This window comes from Macrobrachium nipponense, chromosome 20, assembly GCF_015104395.2.
Source record: "Macrobrachium nipponense isolate FS-2020 chromosome 20, ASM1510439v2, whole genome shotgun sequence".
Classification (NCBI taxonomy): Eukaryota; Metazoa; Arthropoda; class Malacostraca; order Decapoda; family Palaemonidae; genus Macrobrachium; species Macrobrachium nipponense.
The window spans coordinates 19,760,014-19,778,899 of record NC_061089.1 but is presented as its reverse complement, the minus strand read 5'-3'; the positions used below and the strand labels follow the sequence as shown (position 1 = coordinate 19,778,899).

At 36.3% G+C, this 18,886-nt stretch overlaps 1 protein-coding gene across 18 annotated transcripts in view; it reads right to left on the bottom strand.

Moving 5' to 3' along the window:
* LOC135222782 (popeye domain-containing protein 3-like) overlaps window positions 1-18,886 on the bottom strand; it is a 482,284-nt gene that overhangs the window by 100,542 nt on the left and 362,856 nt on the right. For all 18 annotated transcript variants that reach the window (XR_010316355.1, XR_010316348.1, XR_010316360.1 and 15 more), the window contains exons 3-5: window positions 3,231-3,388; window positions 2,529-2,631; window positions 737-877 (exon numbers count right to left, since the gene is read on the bottom strand). Coding sequence is in view for 7 of the 18 variants with exons in the window: in XM_064261054.1 (XP_064117124.1) it covers window positions 737-877; window positions 2,529-2,631; window positions 3,231-3,388 (402 nt within the window). In the remaining 11 variants the exon portion in view is untranslated. The remainder of the gene's footprint in view (window positions 1-736; window positions 878-2,528; window positions 2,632-3,230; window positions 3,389-18,886) is intronic.

Genomic DNA, 18,886 nt, shown 5'->3' with positions numbered 1-18,886 from the left:
GGCAGAAAAAGCATAAAAAATATCCTGGTACATTATCTTCTTTGCACAAAAATGTCAGATCAATAGATGTTTTCTAAACTGTGAAAATCAGAACCTGGCATATCAATTTTACTTAATGGTTTGAAATGTATATTCTAGACAAGATATTGTATGGAGACCTACTTGGTAACTAAGTATGTGTAAGATTTTTCTCAAAAAATTAATATCTAAACTATAACAAACAACTGTTTTAAATTAATTTTTGCTTAATTTTTATATTAGATCTACTTGTACTGGGTATAAAAAAACTTGAATTGTAGCACTTAATGCTTTTCTAAAGACAGAATGAAATCTAAATCTAGCTCAAATCTTTTGATACCATTGGATGAAAAATTGAACATAAATCCTTTCCAAGTATACATCTTTCTGAGAAGCAGGCGGAGGGTTAGCCTGAAATAAACTTTACCATACTATGGTTACAAAGATGCTCTTTTCTAAGAGTAAAAAACACCTGGATCATCCAAAGAATAGAATAAAAGATCCTAAGCATCTTCAGAATAAAGCCTTGTCAATATTATTATATTTCCGGTTTACGTACTTGTTTCATTTATGAATTAGAGGTCATGACATCATTATTGTGCATGAATTCTCCTTAACAGGAATGCTGGCATTTCCTAAAATTTTACCGTACATACCTATCACTCATATTAATATTCCAGTTGTTTGAATTATCACTTAAAGGAATAATACTGTTTACCTGCATTAGCTTTTTAACAACATCCCTCCCAAGAATGTGGTCAAAGACAGCTTGTAGGAACTGATCTCCCATGATAGTCAATTTGAGCTTATCTCGATGCCATATGAGAACTCGGGAATCTTCTATAGCTGTTGCTGATACCTGAAATAGTAATGAACACAATGAAAGCAGCCCATTTTACCAATTGAAAAGTAAGACACTGCCATCCCTATCCACATTTTAAAGTATGTACTGTACAATGCACCTGTTTGAGCTTTACTCTCCTTATGCAGTAGTATGTACTGTAAGTTCAAAAACTATAGAGAAAATATTCATTTACAGTGACATAACATCTGATAAAAATCATTCAGTAACTATAACCTAAATATAAAACCAATGTTACATCATTCAGTAATTGTAACAGCTAAAACATAATTATAACATGAATATAAAAATTAGGTTCATGTGAATATGGACAGTTAAATCATCAGGAAAGTATAATGAGAAGATATGAGAGGGAAGACTAATTAAAAGGTAAAAAGTGTAGATGGAATAACAACATCCTGAAGAACACCATTAGATATGGGGAATGAGGATTTTGTGGTATACTACCAACAATTAATGGTTGGGCAATCGGAGAAAAACAAGAAAGGACTAATAGGAATGATGAACGCAATCAGCACTGACGTCTGACTGACAGAGATTTACGTCAGAATTCTGTATGTTTTAGTAAAAATGGTCTCAAGAGGACCCAGTCTTGTAGAAACCCCAAAGTTGATATGCAAGACACTTTTCCAACTATACTGAAAAACCATCTGATGTAATCAAATCTCCTGAGACTGAGTTAAACATAGTCAGGATGTGCAGTTTCAGTAAACATAAATATTTAACACTTAATAAATAACTCCTGACTTAAGCTAATATTCAACTTACGGAAAAGTAAACTAAATCTGGTGATATTTTCATAAAATGGTATTTAATTTACATAAAATGAAAGCAACCACAACTCAGCAAAAACAGTAAGGTGGAGCCCCCGTATTTGTGGTCCCAACATTCGGGGACTTACATATTTGCGGATTTCTCTATGGAACACATCTACCCATTGTTTGCAGGAAATTTGCGTATTTGTGGAATTTTTCTATGAGAAATATCCACAAATTACTGTATTTTCATATCAATTTCATGATTAAATGCACTTTTTGCAATAAAGCTATTAAAAACCAGGTATAAGCATTTTTAGTGGGTTTTTCTTGAGTCTAAACTAACAAAATAGGCAGTTTTAAGGGTTTTTAGAAGGGTTCTAAGTATTTGCGGTGTGTGTGTGTGGTGGTGGTGGGGGGGGTATGTATCCCCCACACATATGGAGGGTCCACTGTAATTATGTATACATTACTGCAATGCAATTATACTCAACAAGAACAATGATGCGTGACCTCTTAAAAACACCCTGAATCATATTAAATGCTTGTAGACTCATTTCTATCAACTCAAGCATGTTTCAACCTCCTTCACAACCTAGTTCACCATTTCAAACAAAGAACTAAATTAATATTAATCTGTGTGGTTAAATAAAAATCAACCTTCCATGCCCTTATTAGCAGTAACAATATTATACCTGAAAACTATAGCTCTTCAATGCAAAGTAAGTTCCCATGACAGATCAATGATCAAATAATATGGTTCCACATGTTTGCTGTATAAGAAGGACTAAACTCAAAAGTAAAAAGATTTTCATAACAGGGAGACACATGCACACCCACAAACAACCAACTGACTACATAGATTTAATCATTCAAGTACGGTTAGGACTTACTTGAAAGAATTCATCAGTGGAGACTCCAAACCACTCTGGTGAGTCAAGGAACTGGTGCTGAGAAACGATGTGCAGAGCTCGCCCATTCTGACTGATCACCAATCTGGCAACAGGGAAAGATGTAGAGATGCATCTGAAGTACCATCGGTGTAATACTCCTTAATCATCTTGACATGAAATTGTATCTAACTTTGGTCTTACAGGATCAAGAGATTCTATCGTTATATGAAGGCCTTTACAAGATGAGAAAATATATAATAAAAGTGATTTTAATTTCAATGAAATTAATTTAGCCTATTTGAAAAAATTGTTTAAATAACCAAATTTACTGAATTAAAGAGCTAATCAATAAAGTCCACATGGATTTTTAGCCACATTTTAGCCATTTAGTAAAAGTACTAAAATATACAATCGACTTGAGATGAATTTTGGGCATCCGAGGTTCCATCATTCACCTGAGGAACCCAGTGGACAAATTGCATAAATAATCTCCTATCTAGCTCAAGAGGCAAAATTCACAAGCAAGTAGATTCGCTTATATTTACATATAACATTATTTTGAACCCACACTTGCTTTGAAATGGAATAATTAATTCTTTCTGAGTAAACAGGAATCCACACACTAATTATACAATTTACAGACCCCAAAGACACATTTTACTATGAAAATGCAAGCTTATGATCAAGGAACATCTCCCTCACCTTCCCGAAAGCACCAGAGAGAGAGAGTCTACCCTCGTTATCTTCTCTTGAGCGTAAATCTCCTGAAACTTGACGTAGCGAATGAGCTTCATGCAGTTTATGACTCGCTTGAATTGGTGTCTTGATACCTTCAGTGGCTGGAAGAGGCTTCTGTACACCTGGAAGGAACGGGAAAAGTCATTGCATGAATGATCCAGAGATGTCAAGATTTTGAAGGACGAAGAACAGCATGAAACCATAAAACTATATAGTACCCATGTGCAATACAAAATGAAACAGACTACGATAAAGGCGCAAAAGAATTCAAGTTCTAACTTTCTTGAAAGGATGAGAACGAGCCTGGCAATGGAATGGTTATATCATAATACATTATCACCCCAATTTAACGCACCTGTGTGCTTACCAGTTACGTTATCATAATTATTTTTGCAATATTAATTTAGATGATAAAATTTTCAATTAATTTCTTAAATCTCTTAAACGTACAGGTTGTTAAAATGAAATGAATTCAGTACATTAACTAAAAACACTACCATTTACCTTCATATTCAATTATACTATGAAAGAACATCACTTAAGCCAATGAAACAATTTACCAGTTAACATATTACTTGTCGAATCATGGTGAAAGCTGACATATTCTACAGATAAACTCGGAAGTCCGAAAATATAGATCATCCTCTTCATGGACAGTCGATAGTCTTGAACTCTTTTATAAAGGAATGCATGTTAACCTTACCAAACACTGAAAACACTAGTTACATTTTACAGGCTAAAGCAGTTGTTGATTACACACACACACACACACACACACACACACACACACACATATATATAAGATAAATAGTTTAATCTCCACCCTTCCTGGGTTACAGCAGACTTACTGCCACACTTACCCATGTTTTGTATACGTATATACTCTTGTAAGACATCCTATGTCCATACTTTACCAGTGATCAGGAGCACAGGAAGAAGTATTCAAAATATATGGTTGCAACGTTAAAATAGTGTTTTATGGGCCTTTTATCTTCATATTATACTGTTGTATTACGTAAAAGACATTTATATATATATAATATATATCTAATAAATATCAGGAAAAAATCTCAGAAGAGTAGAATATTTTGAAGTTGATAAAATATTGCATTCTGATGTGTGGAAAACTCTCCTTCTACTATCTAAACTTCAGAATATCAGAACGGGTTCGTAGCACTAAATCACTTCACACATTTTGGATTATGGCTATTCACTTGATGATTATCAATGACATTTTTTAGTACCTAAAGCAACGTTAGTTTATGTGAATATATAAATCGACCTTAAGGCCTGAATTTATCAACAAAGTGAGATTGTTTGAATCTGACCGGTTGGAGAAAATATAATATTGATAGAACTAAGCACAGTTAAAAATTATTTGGTGATCTTGGCTTTTGGCATACAAGTTAACGAAAGTCAGACGAAGCCACATATCTATCTGAATTGGAATAATAATAATTAGTATCAAGTTCTTAACAACGTTAATAGTGAACCTGGCAGAATGAAGAGAAAAAAAGTGCATTTTCCTCTTTTGTATCAATGTGATTTTCCAAAACGTGGGTGGCAGAAAATCATCAAATTAATGTATAACAACGGGAAATCTTAAAATGCTTCTCAAAGGATGCTTCAATCTTGACAAAGCATAAATTTAAGCAAAGCGTTTACATTACCATACACAGCGTCAAACTTCCTCGCACGAGACTTCTTTCAAAGCGCAGTATACTCTGAACGGAATGGTCATGAAGCGACCCAATTTAGAGCATACAAGGAAAACAGGATGCGTCAGACCAACGGAGTTTATTGGGCACGGGAGGATTCTCATTAGGAAATACAGACTATTACAGTAATCTCTTATTATTATTTCTGATGAGCCAATTATCTCCGGGATCCCGACCAACTGCGTCTCTTACTGGCTACTCATTTCGCTCCCCTCTCCGTCCTCCGATTTCCTCATCATGTAGCCACGGTTGCAGCTCTGCCTGTCTGTCTGTGTGTGGGTCCGTGCGAACGAGCATCTGCATTCACTGTTTTTCCTCAGGCGGCAACTAACGCGCATGCGCAAATCCTCCTGCGCTTGATAGGAATTATGCTTCAGTGAATGATGGGTTGCATTACATGTGTTTTTTAATACAAAATAGACACTAACAATTAAATGTGACGTATCAATTTGATCTTCCGTAAACAGAACAATTTTACCAACTATATAGCTTCAAAGGATTCCACGATTTAATGATTTTACTCATCTGTAAATTTCCCCAAAGTGAGACTATTTGCAGCAGCCTACACACAATAGCCTAATGGTCATGGCACTCACCACACAAGTCCTTCTCTTCACCTGGGATGTGAATCAGGTACCTGGTTATTAGCAGACTTTAGTGAGTGAGTCGAAGGCAGGCTGGAGAAGGGCACTAGAAAGTAACCCCATCTTAAAAATGCCACACTTGAGGGGAAAACGCGAGTTGGTGCACATACATATACATACCCACACACACATATACATAGATAGATGTATAGATACATATATAGATAAATATAGATTAGATATATATCTGAAATATAACTGCGCGTGGTAGTACACAAGCCTTGGTATTTACTTGTGAATAAATTTGGAAGATATACAACAATGTTCAAGGGAGCGTAAGCAATCGAAAATGTAGAGTCTAATTACATCTACAAAATACGATCGAAGAATAAACAATAACTGTGTGTTCGTTCATGCAAAATCATTATTTCGTACTCTACATTAGAAATAGCATTCGCACAACTGCTGTCTTCAGTAATGATTTATTGGGAAATGGAGATATGAAAAATGGGGGGAAACTCTACGGTAATATGATTCCACATTTCACTACTTTTCATATGTGAGTGAAATTGACTGAAGGCAGAACTTCAGACACATGAAATATTTAAAAGCAGATTAAAAAAACTCCTTTGAAATAAATTTTCTTTAGTATCTTCCCAGGTGAAAATCGTTAACCAAACCAAACCAAACAACCAGCTGGAATTACGATTTTGCAATTAGAAAAATGGAGCTATATGAAACAAAATGTTAATTATAACTGAACTGTAAATATCACAGGTCTTACAGAACATTATCAGCGTAAAATTAAAGTGAAAAATATAAAATGTCCATCTTAAGGAAACAAGGCACAAAAACATGGCAATTTGACTCTGAAGCCTCAAGAAAAAATACACGAAGGAACTTCTGATCAACACATGAAATACTACTGAGGTAACAGTGTTCTTCACTCTGATTGTGAAAAGCATTATGGAGTAATCAAATAATTAGATTACGATTTCAAAATGCAAGTAAAATATTTATGGTTAATACGAGCAAATGGCACATTGTCCAAAAAATTGTAGCACACTCCAACCTCTCTCTCTCTCTCTCTCTCTCTCTCTCTCTCTCTCTCTCTCTCTCTCTCTCTCTCTCTCTTTCCTTGCAGTCTCCCTATTTCACACATCTTCCAAATAAAAATAGTAAACAAATCACTACAGGCTTTTCCTTCTGTGGTGTTATATTCTTGGCACCAGCGTCAGATGTGGTCACGGGAAAGGGCGTAAGACTAGCAACCTCATCCATAAAGGCTTGCTGGGAACCGAAAGCAGGCACATTAAATTATATAGACGTAAAACTAGAACAAACTGAAAATATTGGCCATCTGGCTGTGTTCCAGATATCGTGACCGTAGAGTGAGGAGTATTTCCACAAGGAAGTAATCAGAACAAGCGCCTTTACCGAAGGGGCCTAAATGACCTGAGATTACCGCAGAGGAAGGCAAGAGAGAGAGAGAAAAAAAAGAGATTTGCCCTTAAACGAAGCAATATTGCCTCAATTTTCAATTTACCACAATTTCCCCCAAAATGAGCAAACTGGACTGGGATCAACCATAAGATAGTGGTGTTCATGGTTAAGGATAAATTTCTTTAGTGCGATATCATAGTAAAATGGAAATATTTAGTCCTTCACAAAAAAAAGTCACCTGGTTCTAACCTCAAAAATTAAGCTCATTTTTACTATCTTAGTTATCACGGTTGTGTATTAAAAAACGCAAGTAACTCGATTCTTACCCTAAGGCACCCGCCAGTTGATTTAATTTCATTAAGAAATAAAATGAGACTACTGCTGGTAAAAGTGTGTGTGTGTGTGTGTGTGTGTGTGTGTGTGTGTGTGTGTGTGTGTGTGTGTGTGTGTGTGTGTGTGTGTGTGTGTAATATATATATATATATATATATATATATATATATATATATATATATATATATATATATATATATATAATAATCCGGGGGTATGTGTGTATGTATGTGTGTCTAGCATTTCCCTGTCGAAAAAACAAACGAGAGAGAGAGAGAGAGAGAGAGAGAGAGAGAGAGAGAGAGAGAGAGAGAGAGTACAAGGGGGGATTCGAAAGATTAACTCCTAATTTCGAATGTAACTGCTATGCGCATCTAAACACTGCCGTTCAATGCATCGACCTGACTAAAGGGGTAGGCTGGACCAACTTCAGTTGTTCTTGACATTTTCTTTTTTAATTTTATTTTTCGTTACTCCTATGCTTAAAACGCGTTATAATTCTTCAAACCAGTTTCTAGATAGTAGTCAACTGAAGGCATCTTTGTGATCTAAAAAACGAAATACTTCAGACTACATAGGTCAATTTGGTAATAAATTAGTGAAAAAATTCTAGCAAAGTGATGAGATTAAAATCACTTCAAGAGCCTGGAGAATAACAATTTTAAAAGTCGATTCCAACAATTTCCAGCCCAGAAGCTGTTCCTCGTCCACTTTACAAAGTAACTCAGCTGACAGGAACAAAATACGCCAAGCAAACTTATCAGTATTAACATTACAGATTGTAGCTCAAGATCATACTCATCATACTTTAGGAAGACAAACTCTCTCGATGCAAAACTTCCTGTTTATGCACCGAATTGTATATTTTCTTAAAAGAGGAGACACGAAATCAGGTCGTGCTCTCGATTATCTCGCTCTTCTGTTTCCTTCTCCCTTCAACTCTGACCAGGTTATGGTTATCCTTCGTGGCTGAGTGGTACTACAGTCCTCGGTGACGACTCCTGGTACCGAGTTCCCTCCCAAAGCATTGCAGACATTTCTAAGATTTCCAAGGAGTTAGAAAAAGGTGATGGGGCTAACAGCCTCACCCCTAAAGGCTCCCAAAGAAACCAGAGGACTGTACCCTTACGACCTCACCCACTCAAAAAAGGTGAAATACTTGATCAAAATTCCACGATATTTCGTTAGATATTCCGTCCGTCTTTGCTACCGTTGGCAGGCCTCCTAAACTCTTGGCCGACTCGCATTAACGATTTATTTATTTACCTTTTCTTCGCCGTTATCTAACCAACCGCCCCCCCCCCCAAATAAAATAAAAAGGCGTGGAACTACTAACGGACCACACACCGCAATCAGCATAAAGTTCGTGAAAATCTCAAATTAAAACCCATAAGGATGTTATTAAACATCCATCGATACTCAAAATGTATTATGAGAGAATATAAGCAAACAGTCAAATGATCAGGGTTAATGTAACTCTATAGTTAATATGCATATACACAACATATATCTGAAAAAGTCTCCATCGTTCTGGCGAAGAAAACTAGTAAAAAATTCTAGAGAAAAAGGGGTTATCAAAATGCCCTTATGGAAAGCATAAATATTAAATCAATAATAATAATCATCGTGTAAAGGAAAATGAGGGAAAATAGGCAATGGGGGAATAGAGAATGAACAACGTATTGATTGGAATTCTGGCGTCGCAGAGAGAGGACTGGGAATGAAGACCCCCCCCCAAAAAAAAAAAAAAAAAAAAAAAAAAAAAAAAAAGGGGGGGGGCGACGACGACGACGAAACATGTGAAGTCTGGATAAACGTAGGGTAATAAGAAGACATTTCTTGAAGAGCCCCTCTCCACAAACATTCTACGGACGGAGGCGCGTACAACAGATAGAGCGCCTCGGCAAACAATGACCCCCCTGGGAACCCGCATGCGGATCGATACCGTAAATAGACCATTTCAAAAATTCAGCAACTTAAAAGAGGAACGGTGCCTAGTTTCTGCTTTGTGTATGGTTAGCAACATTCTGGAAAAATTTTCCATAAATGATTTATTAGGAATCAAAGCTGTTTTTTCGGTGCCATTGGCTTTGGCTTTTATTATTATTATTATTATTATTATTATTTTATATTATTATTAAGAGTAGATTATTATTAATAGTAGTAGAGTAGTGTAGTGATTAGTAGAGTAGTAGTCTCTATTTATGAAAAATAAAAATTCGCCATACAAAGTAATTAATTCAATTGATTCCAATCTATCACCCAAGTGCATATTTTCTTAAAGAAATGTATTAAATTATCTCCATTTAAGAGGCTTCGGAATATCTTCGACTCGAATTCGAAAAAGGGAAACAAGAAAATGTTTGCATAAATACCTAATTACACTGTTCTTGCATCTTTGCCACTGAAAAAGAGGTAATTTACACACACACACACACACACACACACACACACACACACACACACACACACACACACATTATATATATATATATATATACATACACACACATGCTTACATATACACATCTTACGCCTTTCTGTCTAAGGGCTTCAGCAGGCGTTAAGCATTCATGTTCGTCCCAAGTCTTTTGGGAGTAAGGTTGCTAGCTGCAAGCCTGTCTCCGGCGTGGCCGTAGAACACCACAGCTGATTAACTAGCAACTGCACGATACACTGTTAAACAGGAGATCACTGGTATCTAACATATGCAAACTGAGGTACCAACACGAAGGGCCGAGGAGGCGCGAAAAAGAATCATTTTACTCTTATGAACAAAATAAACCTTTTTCGTAAGGCACAAGCTCAGAAGCACTGATGTGAAATTCAGGCTGCCAAAGAACAGGATAGAACCCGGCGGAACCTGAAAAATACAGGATTCCAACCCGAGTCAACACAGGAGATACGAGGGGCATAAAACGATGTCTTCCTTCGGAGAAATTGATATTTATTTCCCTGAGTTATAAAAAATAGGAAAGGTGAAGGCTCTTCATGATTTGACCACTTGCTAGCGTTCTCCAGCCGCCTTCATAAACCGTATGTGAAATATCCATCAGAATATTAATAACACAGACATTAAACTATTATTCTTCATTTTACAGTCACCATAAATGTGAGTTGTGAGGTGAGCTTACAATCCCATTAAAGCCAATAATGAAACGGCAATAAAAAAAAAAGTAAAGCCGTTCACTTTCCAACTCGGATAAACCCGACGGGTCACCGGCCCCACAATTTGAATATCCTCATCATAACCATTGTTATTACCGTCGTTACTATCACTACGGGAACCTCTCTTCCTAAGTTCAAACCTGACACAGACTGTAACATGAAAGTTGTGGTTTTCTGAACTTCCAAAGCTGCCTGGAAGCCGCCACAAATGTAGCCAAAGGAAGCACAAGCACAGCCAGAGATGTGCAATATCTTCGACGACCTTGAAAGCAAGCACGTAACCCTGACCCAGTTTCTTATGTAACGAGACCCAATATCCGAAATTATATGTCTCGCATATTTTCTCCTGGGGGCAGACTGTAAACGCCATGAAAATTCATTTCTTATCAAACACTTGGTAGTCACAGTTCTGACTTATGGCCAAGAGTAACAGGAGTTAAGCAGGAAGTGACAAATACGAAAACATGATTTAAGGAAACGAAACTCCATATTTTCGTCATGCACGAAGGGGGAGAGACAAGAAAAAGAGGAAAGCCGTGGCTTCCGTTATTTTTTTCCGCACGCAACCCAGCGAGACCAAACACTCCGGTGGAAGGAAAAAGCAAACAGAGCCCCTTTGAAGTGGTCCATCTCCTTTAAGGAATGCCTCCTCATACATTACTACAACAACAATATAATGTCGGAGATGAAAGACCTTCCCTCGCCCTTCTCCGCCTCCACCTCAACATCCTTTCACTCAGCCTCCCACCTCCTCCTCCTCCTCTTCTTCCTCTTCCTCCTCCTCCTCCTCCTCCACTCTCACGACGAGGAGATTCCCTAACATTCTCCCGGGGCATTGCTTCCTTTCTGGTTATTCCCACCCTAAACCCGATCTCTCTCTCTCTCTCTCTCTCTCTCTCTCTCTCTCTCTCTCTCTCTCTCTCAGCCATCACCTATTCATTGGGTAAATGAAAATGCAGAGCGGGATTCCAAGAGTCACCTACCTCAGGGAATGGGAAATAACGCAGGAATGTAAAATGGAAGGTGAAGAGTGCAGACAAATGGTTTTTAATCATGTTGGAGAATATAACAAGTGCAAGGAAGATAGGACATGAAAAAATATGGCGTCTAAACGACAAAAAGATGAAGGGATGACATGGTGGGGAAGAAAAATAAGAGAAAGTATCGCCGAATCAACAGATACCTCAGTACATCTCAGGAGACAGACGAAAATGAGAAACCCATTTGACAGTACATTAAATTCAGCATCAAACAGCTTTCCAATACATCACTCAATATGTTTAATTTATCTTACATTTAAGTAAACCACAAGACTGAAAAGACAAGTCCAATATTGAACCAAAACAAAGAAGACATTGGGAAGAACGGAATAAATAATTAAAAATGCAAGAAATAAACACTAAGATAAAAGACAAAAATCCACAATCGGTCACGTTCAATAAATTAAATGCCTGACAGTATATTATTATTAAACTAGATTAACCAGATCACTAAGCTGATTCAAAATGCTTCATAAACTAATGTTGCAAAGACTGCGACGAATGCAAAAATTGAGCCAAAGTTTCTTGAGCCCAATCGAGTTTTCTGTAGTGTATGAACCATGGCCTATAAAGCTTTCAGCCACGGCCCAGTGGTGGCCCGTCCTATAGCGTTTCCAGACGCACGCAGAATTATGGCTAACTTTAACTTTAAATGGAATATAAACTACTAACGCTTGAGGGCTACAATTTGGTATGTTTGATGACTGGAGGGTGGATGGTAAACATAACAATTTGCAGCCCCTAACTTCAGTAGTGTTTGAGATCTGAGGGCGGAGCGGACAGAAAAAGTGGAGACGGACAGAAAACTAACAACGGAAAGTGGGGACAATCAGTCAAGGTTGTTAAAACATACAAGCTATATAAAAAGAATTATAATGGGACCGAGAAGACAGCGAACAGAACATCAACTCATCATTGGGCAAGTATTCAACCCACAAAGAAAGACGCACATGAGAAAGACATGGATTCTTTCTTCTCATCAGAATACCATATGAAAAATATCAGCAACAAAGCTCCTTTTTGGAAATATGATGAAAAACACTCAATGTAGCAACAACAAGAGTTAAACGTGGAAACACAATGTCAATCGCAGAAAAGAAGTTTTGATTTTCTTATGAAGTTTCCCCATTTCATTTCACTGCAGCAAACGTCGACTTACGTAAACCATTCATACAATATATTGTTCAATAACTGTCATGTTTAACTCCAAGTCATAAACGTTCCGAATCACTCACGTCAAACACTGACTTGTGCTGAATCGAACGACCGCGTCACCCGTCGTCATGCAAACGCATTCCGCCGCAATATAAGGTCACAGCCAGCAATTAAAAACATTGTTTGTTTGATTCATTTTAATTTTCCCGAAAAATAACAGTAATATCACTATGCCGATAAGTAAACTGTCGTCATATTTTCTCAGAATATTAAGATTTGGCCTTTCTTTATATATATATATATATATATTATATATATATATATATATATATATATATATATATATATATATATATATATATATATATATTATATATATATATATATATATATATATATATATATATATATATATATATATATATATATATATATATAGCTAACAGGAAAATAGCGAAAAAAGAAAATGACAAATCAAATTCGTGCAGAGACGCGGATACAAACATAACGCTGAATGATGCTTTCAATAATAATGCCGGTTCTTTCGCGATGACAAATATCGAATTATAATTACAACTACTTGTAACAACACTAAATTTAATTCTAATTAAAACCTAATGACTCATAATGATCGAAGTAAAAACGTCACGCATTTTTGTCTTTTAAAATTGCAAGTCACAGCTCATCATCGACCGAACCTCATTGGAGGCAATGAAGTTCCTCCGCAGCCGGTTTCAGCTCAGAAGTGTCTCAAAACTGGAATGGTTTACTGAATTCGTATCCGATCAAAAAATGAAGAGGGTTCAATCTAAGTGATTTCATCAAACTCCACAAAAAGATTAGCGCCGAACTGGAAACCTGTTCAGAATCGTTTTCATCTTTTCATCCTTTTACTTGAATATTTTCTCCTGAAGTTCCGATGTTAAAAAAAAAAAAAAAAATTGTAACTGTAAGTTTTCCATCTTCAACTAGGCGCTGACTGGAACAAGACAGTACTAAACAGAAGAGAAAATTTCTATGCGTTACTAATGAAATCTATGTCTAAGGATTACTAAAGCAGTTTGACAGGAGAGTTTTTACTGAAAAAAATGTACATATTAACAGCCACGTACTAAAGCCATAAGGTGTCAATTTTGAATCAAGTACGGTACTTTGCGTACAAATTCTTATGTATATATATTTTCGACTTCTATCAAGGCAAAAATGTACTTTTTACCAAGTAATCTTGTAACAAGATTGGAAAGCTTCATATGAACATCAGAAAATGAAAACATAAGTAAACAGACTGAAAGATGGTTAGCACAACTTACATTTAATGAGACAATAGATCTTCATATAAGAACATGAGAACAAAAACATAATTAAAAGTATTGTTATGATGAGAGTAAGAACCATCTGACAACAAATACGATGAGACTAGTAACTATTCTGAAAATATAAGACAAAATAAATAACCAATTAAGATATAACTTTTGCGAAAGATAAAGAGAATAAAGACAAGACTCGTATCCACTGTATGAGGAATAGAAAGTATGGTCTATTTAAAGCTAGATTTCTAAAAGCATCTCGGACAGAAACCATACACAACGTAAGAAGGTGAAGGCGACTTATAAAAACAGAACAGCAGCTAAAAAAAAATACAATTAAATAACATTTACCCACAAAATCTCTGTACTTAATTCTGACGGATTTCGCAATATCCTTTCAAATGGGCAACAAGAAACTATGAGACAGCAGCAAACTCACACTGCGAACACAATAGTATAACATTCTGAGCGGCATTTAGGGCTGAGGAATCTACGGCCACCGGAGCACACCGGCCAAGAGGAGAGACCACAATTCCTCTTCTGGCAAAGAGGAAGAGGAAGAAGAAGAAGAACAACAACAATAATAAAACAGTACTACTCATGAAAAAGCGGGAAAATTGCCTCCCTCTGCGCGCGTGTGTGTGTGTGCAACACATTATGGATACGCGGTTCTCTGAACATTCCCCTCACGTTTAACGAGATATCCCAACTACAGCTGATTCCTACGCTATATGACTTTCTCATTCTCCGTCTTTTTCCCCCTTTCCCCTTATCTATTAAGCATAGCACTATAACTATAGTCTCTTTCTCTCTCTCTCTCAGTGGGCACGAATATCTTTACTTTTACGCACAGATACTCTATATACTATACATACACACACACACACACACACACACACACACACACATATATATATATATATATATATATATATATATATATATATATATATATATATATATATCGGTACCTAGAACACAACCCTCAGACATGGACGGCAATGTGACAGTGGGTGACATTCGTCGGGGGAATCTCTGATTTGATGGGTTCTATAGTGACTAATGATTCCGGCCCTTACAATCATTAGGGTCCCCTTTCATTTGACCAGAAAATTGTCATTTGATGTATTGTACTTAAGACTGAATTTCACTTCACCTAACTCACAGAATTCCTCAATTATTCGAAACTTCTCTTGTCTGCTCTAACTTTGGGATTGACTTAAGGTCCTCTGACTGTCACTGAAGATTTTTTTTTGAAATCCTATCATACTACATATGTTTCTTTTCAGGATGACTGTTTTGGAAAAGTTTACTTTATAGTTTTAGACGTTTTTCCTCATGTTCTTCTGACAGCTTAATGTAGAGGAGTTAAACATTCTGTACTCTGCATTCACGAGAATTCTCGCTGTAAATAGGACGCATCTAATTATATAATTAGCACAAGCTACGAATTTCTTTTTGGGCAATTGAATGAAATCTTGTTAATACCATCATGACTTTTTCAGGTATCTTTTACATGCGTTGATAAAAGAACACGGCATGAGAGTCATGCTTTTAGAAAATTTCCTTATTTCTTTACCTTATTGGCCAACATCTTTGGGACCTTACCAAACGAGCTGGTAAGCATTAACATGCATCCTTTAAGTGACAAATTTGTTATTTTTTTTAACGATGATTTAGATTTACTTTATTTTGCATATTTTATATCCCAGCAAAACAATTCTTGAAATTCTTGAAAAGTTACTGTAATTTGATCACATCTCAAATCCTCAACATTTGAAGTTGTGTGTGTGTTTTTTTATCATTCATACTTATCATCATACGTTTAAAAGGCACCTTCTTCAACTGAATCAATACAAATACAAGACAATATCACAATTAGATTTACCAAGAGCATTATAAACACTGTGCAGTAGTCAAAGGAAAAAAACGGCACGACAGATACAATTCCTAGAGCAACAGGCAGCTCCACATCAAACGCATCCCAATATGATGGAGCGAGAGATAATGACGAGGACTCCGAATTTGTCATCAAAGCCAACAGCAAACTTCACAAATCCCTCGTGGTTCATTTTGGAGATTGGCGCTGAGCTTCCACCCGCTCTCGTACGGATCATATCTCAACTTCTACAAATGAACGCCAGGCTAGTTCGTCCAGGGGCATCGCGACGGATAGAGAAAGGTTACTGTCTGTTTCTCTGTAAACACATGTCCTTAACTCTCTCTCTCTCTCTCTCCGTCTCGAAACTCCATCATCTCTCATCATCTCTCTCTCCTTAACTCTCTCTCTCTCTCTCTCTCTCTCTCTCTCTCTCTCTCTCTCTTGTTAATATTCTGCTCTGTATTCGGTGGCGAGATTTATCGCAATTTGTGCTTTATATTCTCTTACCTTATTGAATTAACGTATTGAGTTTACATAAGCGTCTCAACAACAGCATAATTTACATGTATATACAAGTTTTAGAAATACACAAATTTTATATATAAAATATATATATATATATATATATATATATATATATATATAAATATATATATATATATAATATATATATACATACCATAACATACATACATACATACATACTACATACATACATACATACATACATACATACATACATAATAATAATTAATAATAATAATAATAATAATATGCTTTATTTCAGCTCGGGGCCATATACATTGAATATACAAAATACAGACAGTAACATACACAATCCAGATAAATGAGACATGATAAAAAAGAAAAAGAAAATGAATAATCGGCACTTATCCACAAAATAGCTGAGGTAGCATAAAAGCTAGTAATCATAACACTGGTAATAAGAGTAATAATATTGGTGAGAAAAAAAAATATGCATTGAGAGTAGTAACAGTTAGTGCACATATTATATAACTTAAATTTCAACTAGAGACCTTAGGTGGTTACAGTAGTCAGGTCCAGAGGGCTAAATACATAAAATGAATGTAAACAAAAACTTTAACTTGATAGTAATCACAGTAATAATGAAAAATTAAAATATCAGCAATAAATGTAATAATGACAAAAACTGCAGAAGACATCTTGCCAATACAGAGATTAGGTCCTTTAGGGGACAAAGGCCTCATTTTCCCATCTTTCCCACAATTTAGATTTTCTTCTTGCTTCACTCCTTAGGATGCTTTGTATGAGCGAGTTGCTGCTGTTTCTTACTCGGGTTACCAGACTGGACATTGTTCACCTAACAATGATTTTTAAATTGTCCAGGTGGTTTTCTATGAACATCTGTGTGGCGGAGTGGTAGCGGGGAGTGTTTGTGAGGCGTCTCAGAATGTCATTGTGCACAAAAGTAATTCTCATGGTCTCTCGGGTATAGTTCGTCCAGAGGGAACACCCATAGATATTGTAGCAGTACGACCGGAAGAGCAGCAGTTTCACGTCTCGGTGACAGAAGGCAAACTTCCTTGCAATCATGTTGCCAGCTGCACATAGTTTACGACGCCTCTGTTCAATGTCTGCCGTATCTTTTAGGTCGTCGGTGATGTGACCGAAATACGGAAATTCGTGCACAAATTCCAGCCGATGGTTTCCGAGGAAAATTTGAGGTTCTGCAATATGCTTAAGAGATCTCGGGAGCAGCGACATGCACTGGGTCTTGGTTTCGTTGTAGATTATATCAAATTCCTCTGCATATTGGTGGCAAGTGTCGATGAGTCGTTGGAGACCTTGCACTGATGGGGAAATCAGAACCATATCGTCGGCGTAACAGAGGTTGTTTATAGTTGTTTCATTGACGGTGCATCCGATTAGGAGTGAGTTCAGTTTGACATTCAAGGCATCTGTGTACGTATTAAACAGGTATGGAGAGAGAATGCCCCCTTGCCGAAGCCCGTTTAGGGAGCCGAAGGTGTAAGCTAATACGTTACCCCATTTGACACAGAATTACTGAGTGGAGAACCAGCAATGTAAAATGCCAATTAGATACAGGGGTGTGCCCCTTTTATGCAGCTTCAGGAAGAGCTTCAGGTAGTTTACTCTGTCAAATGCTTTTCTCACATTACAAAACAAAGGAAAACAGGAGAGGCTGATGATAGGTAGTAGTTCAGCAATTCTTTCAGTATGTAGATGAAGGTGTCGGTTGAGTGGTTTGCTTTAAACCCGAACTGGTTGTCAGTGGTGTGTAGAAAGGGAGAAGTCTCACAAGAAGAACAGATTCAAGTATTTTCGATGCGATCGTCTACTTTACAAGCTTAGAAAAAGTGTCGACACTAATTCGGTAACTAAATATTATATCATTAATGTGACAAGAAAGAAGGTTATCTTTACAAATTAATGTTCTTGCATGAATACATTTACTTAATAACAATTACGTATATATATTAACACATTATAGAGATGTAATTTTACATATATGTATATATATATATTATATATATATATATAATATATATATATATATATGTGTGTGTGTGTGTGATGTGTGTGTGTGTGTGTGTGTGTGTGTGTGTGTGTGTGCATAATTATAAAGGCATGATGGGAAAGTACGCAGTGCTTCAAAGGGAACATTTTCCCTCTCTCAGAATAAAAATGAACGTGGGGAGAGTACAAACTACATGTTTCTTTTCAAATTATAATGTGGGGATTGTTTCATTTAAGCACAGACCTGCCGCTTTAAAGCCATATTCCACAGAAAAAAAATGTTATATACTTTATGCATACACACACACACACACACACACACACACATATATATATATATATATATATATATATATATATATATATATATATATATATATATATATGCACACACACATATATAAACATAATTACATACATTCATACGTCATTTGCCTCCTGAAGGGGATGAAGCCAGAAATATAAAGCCT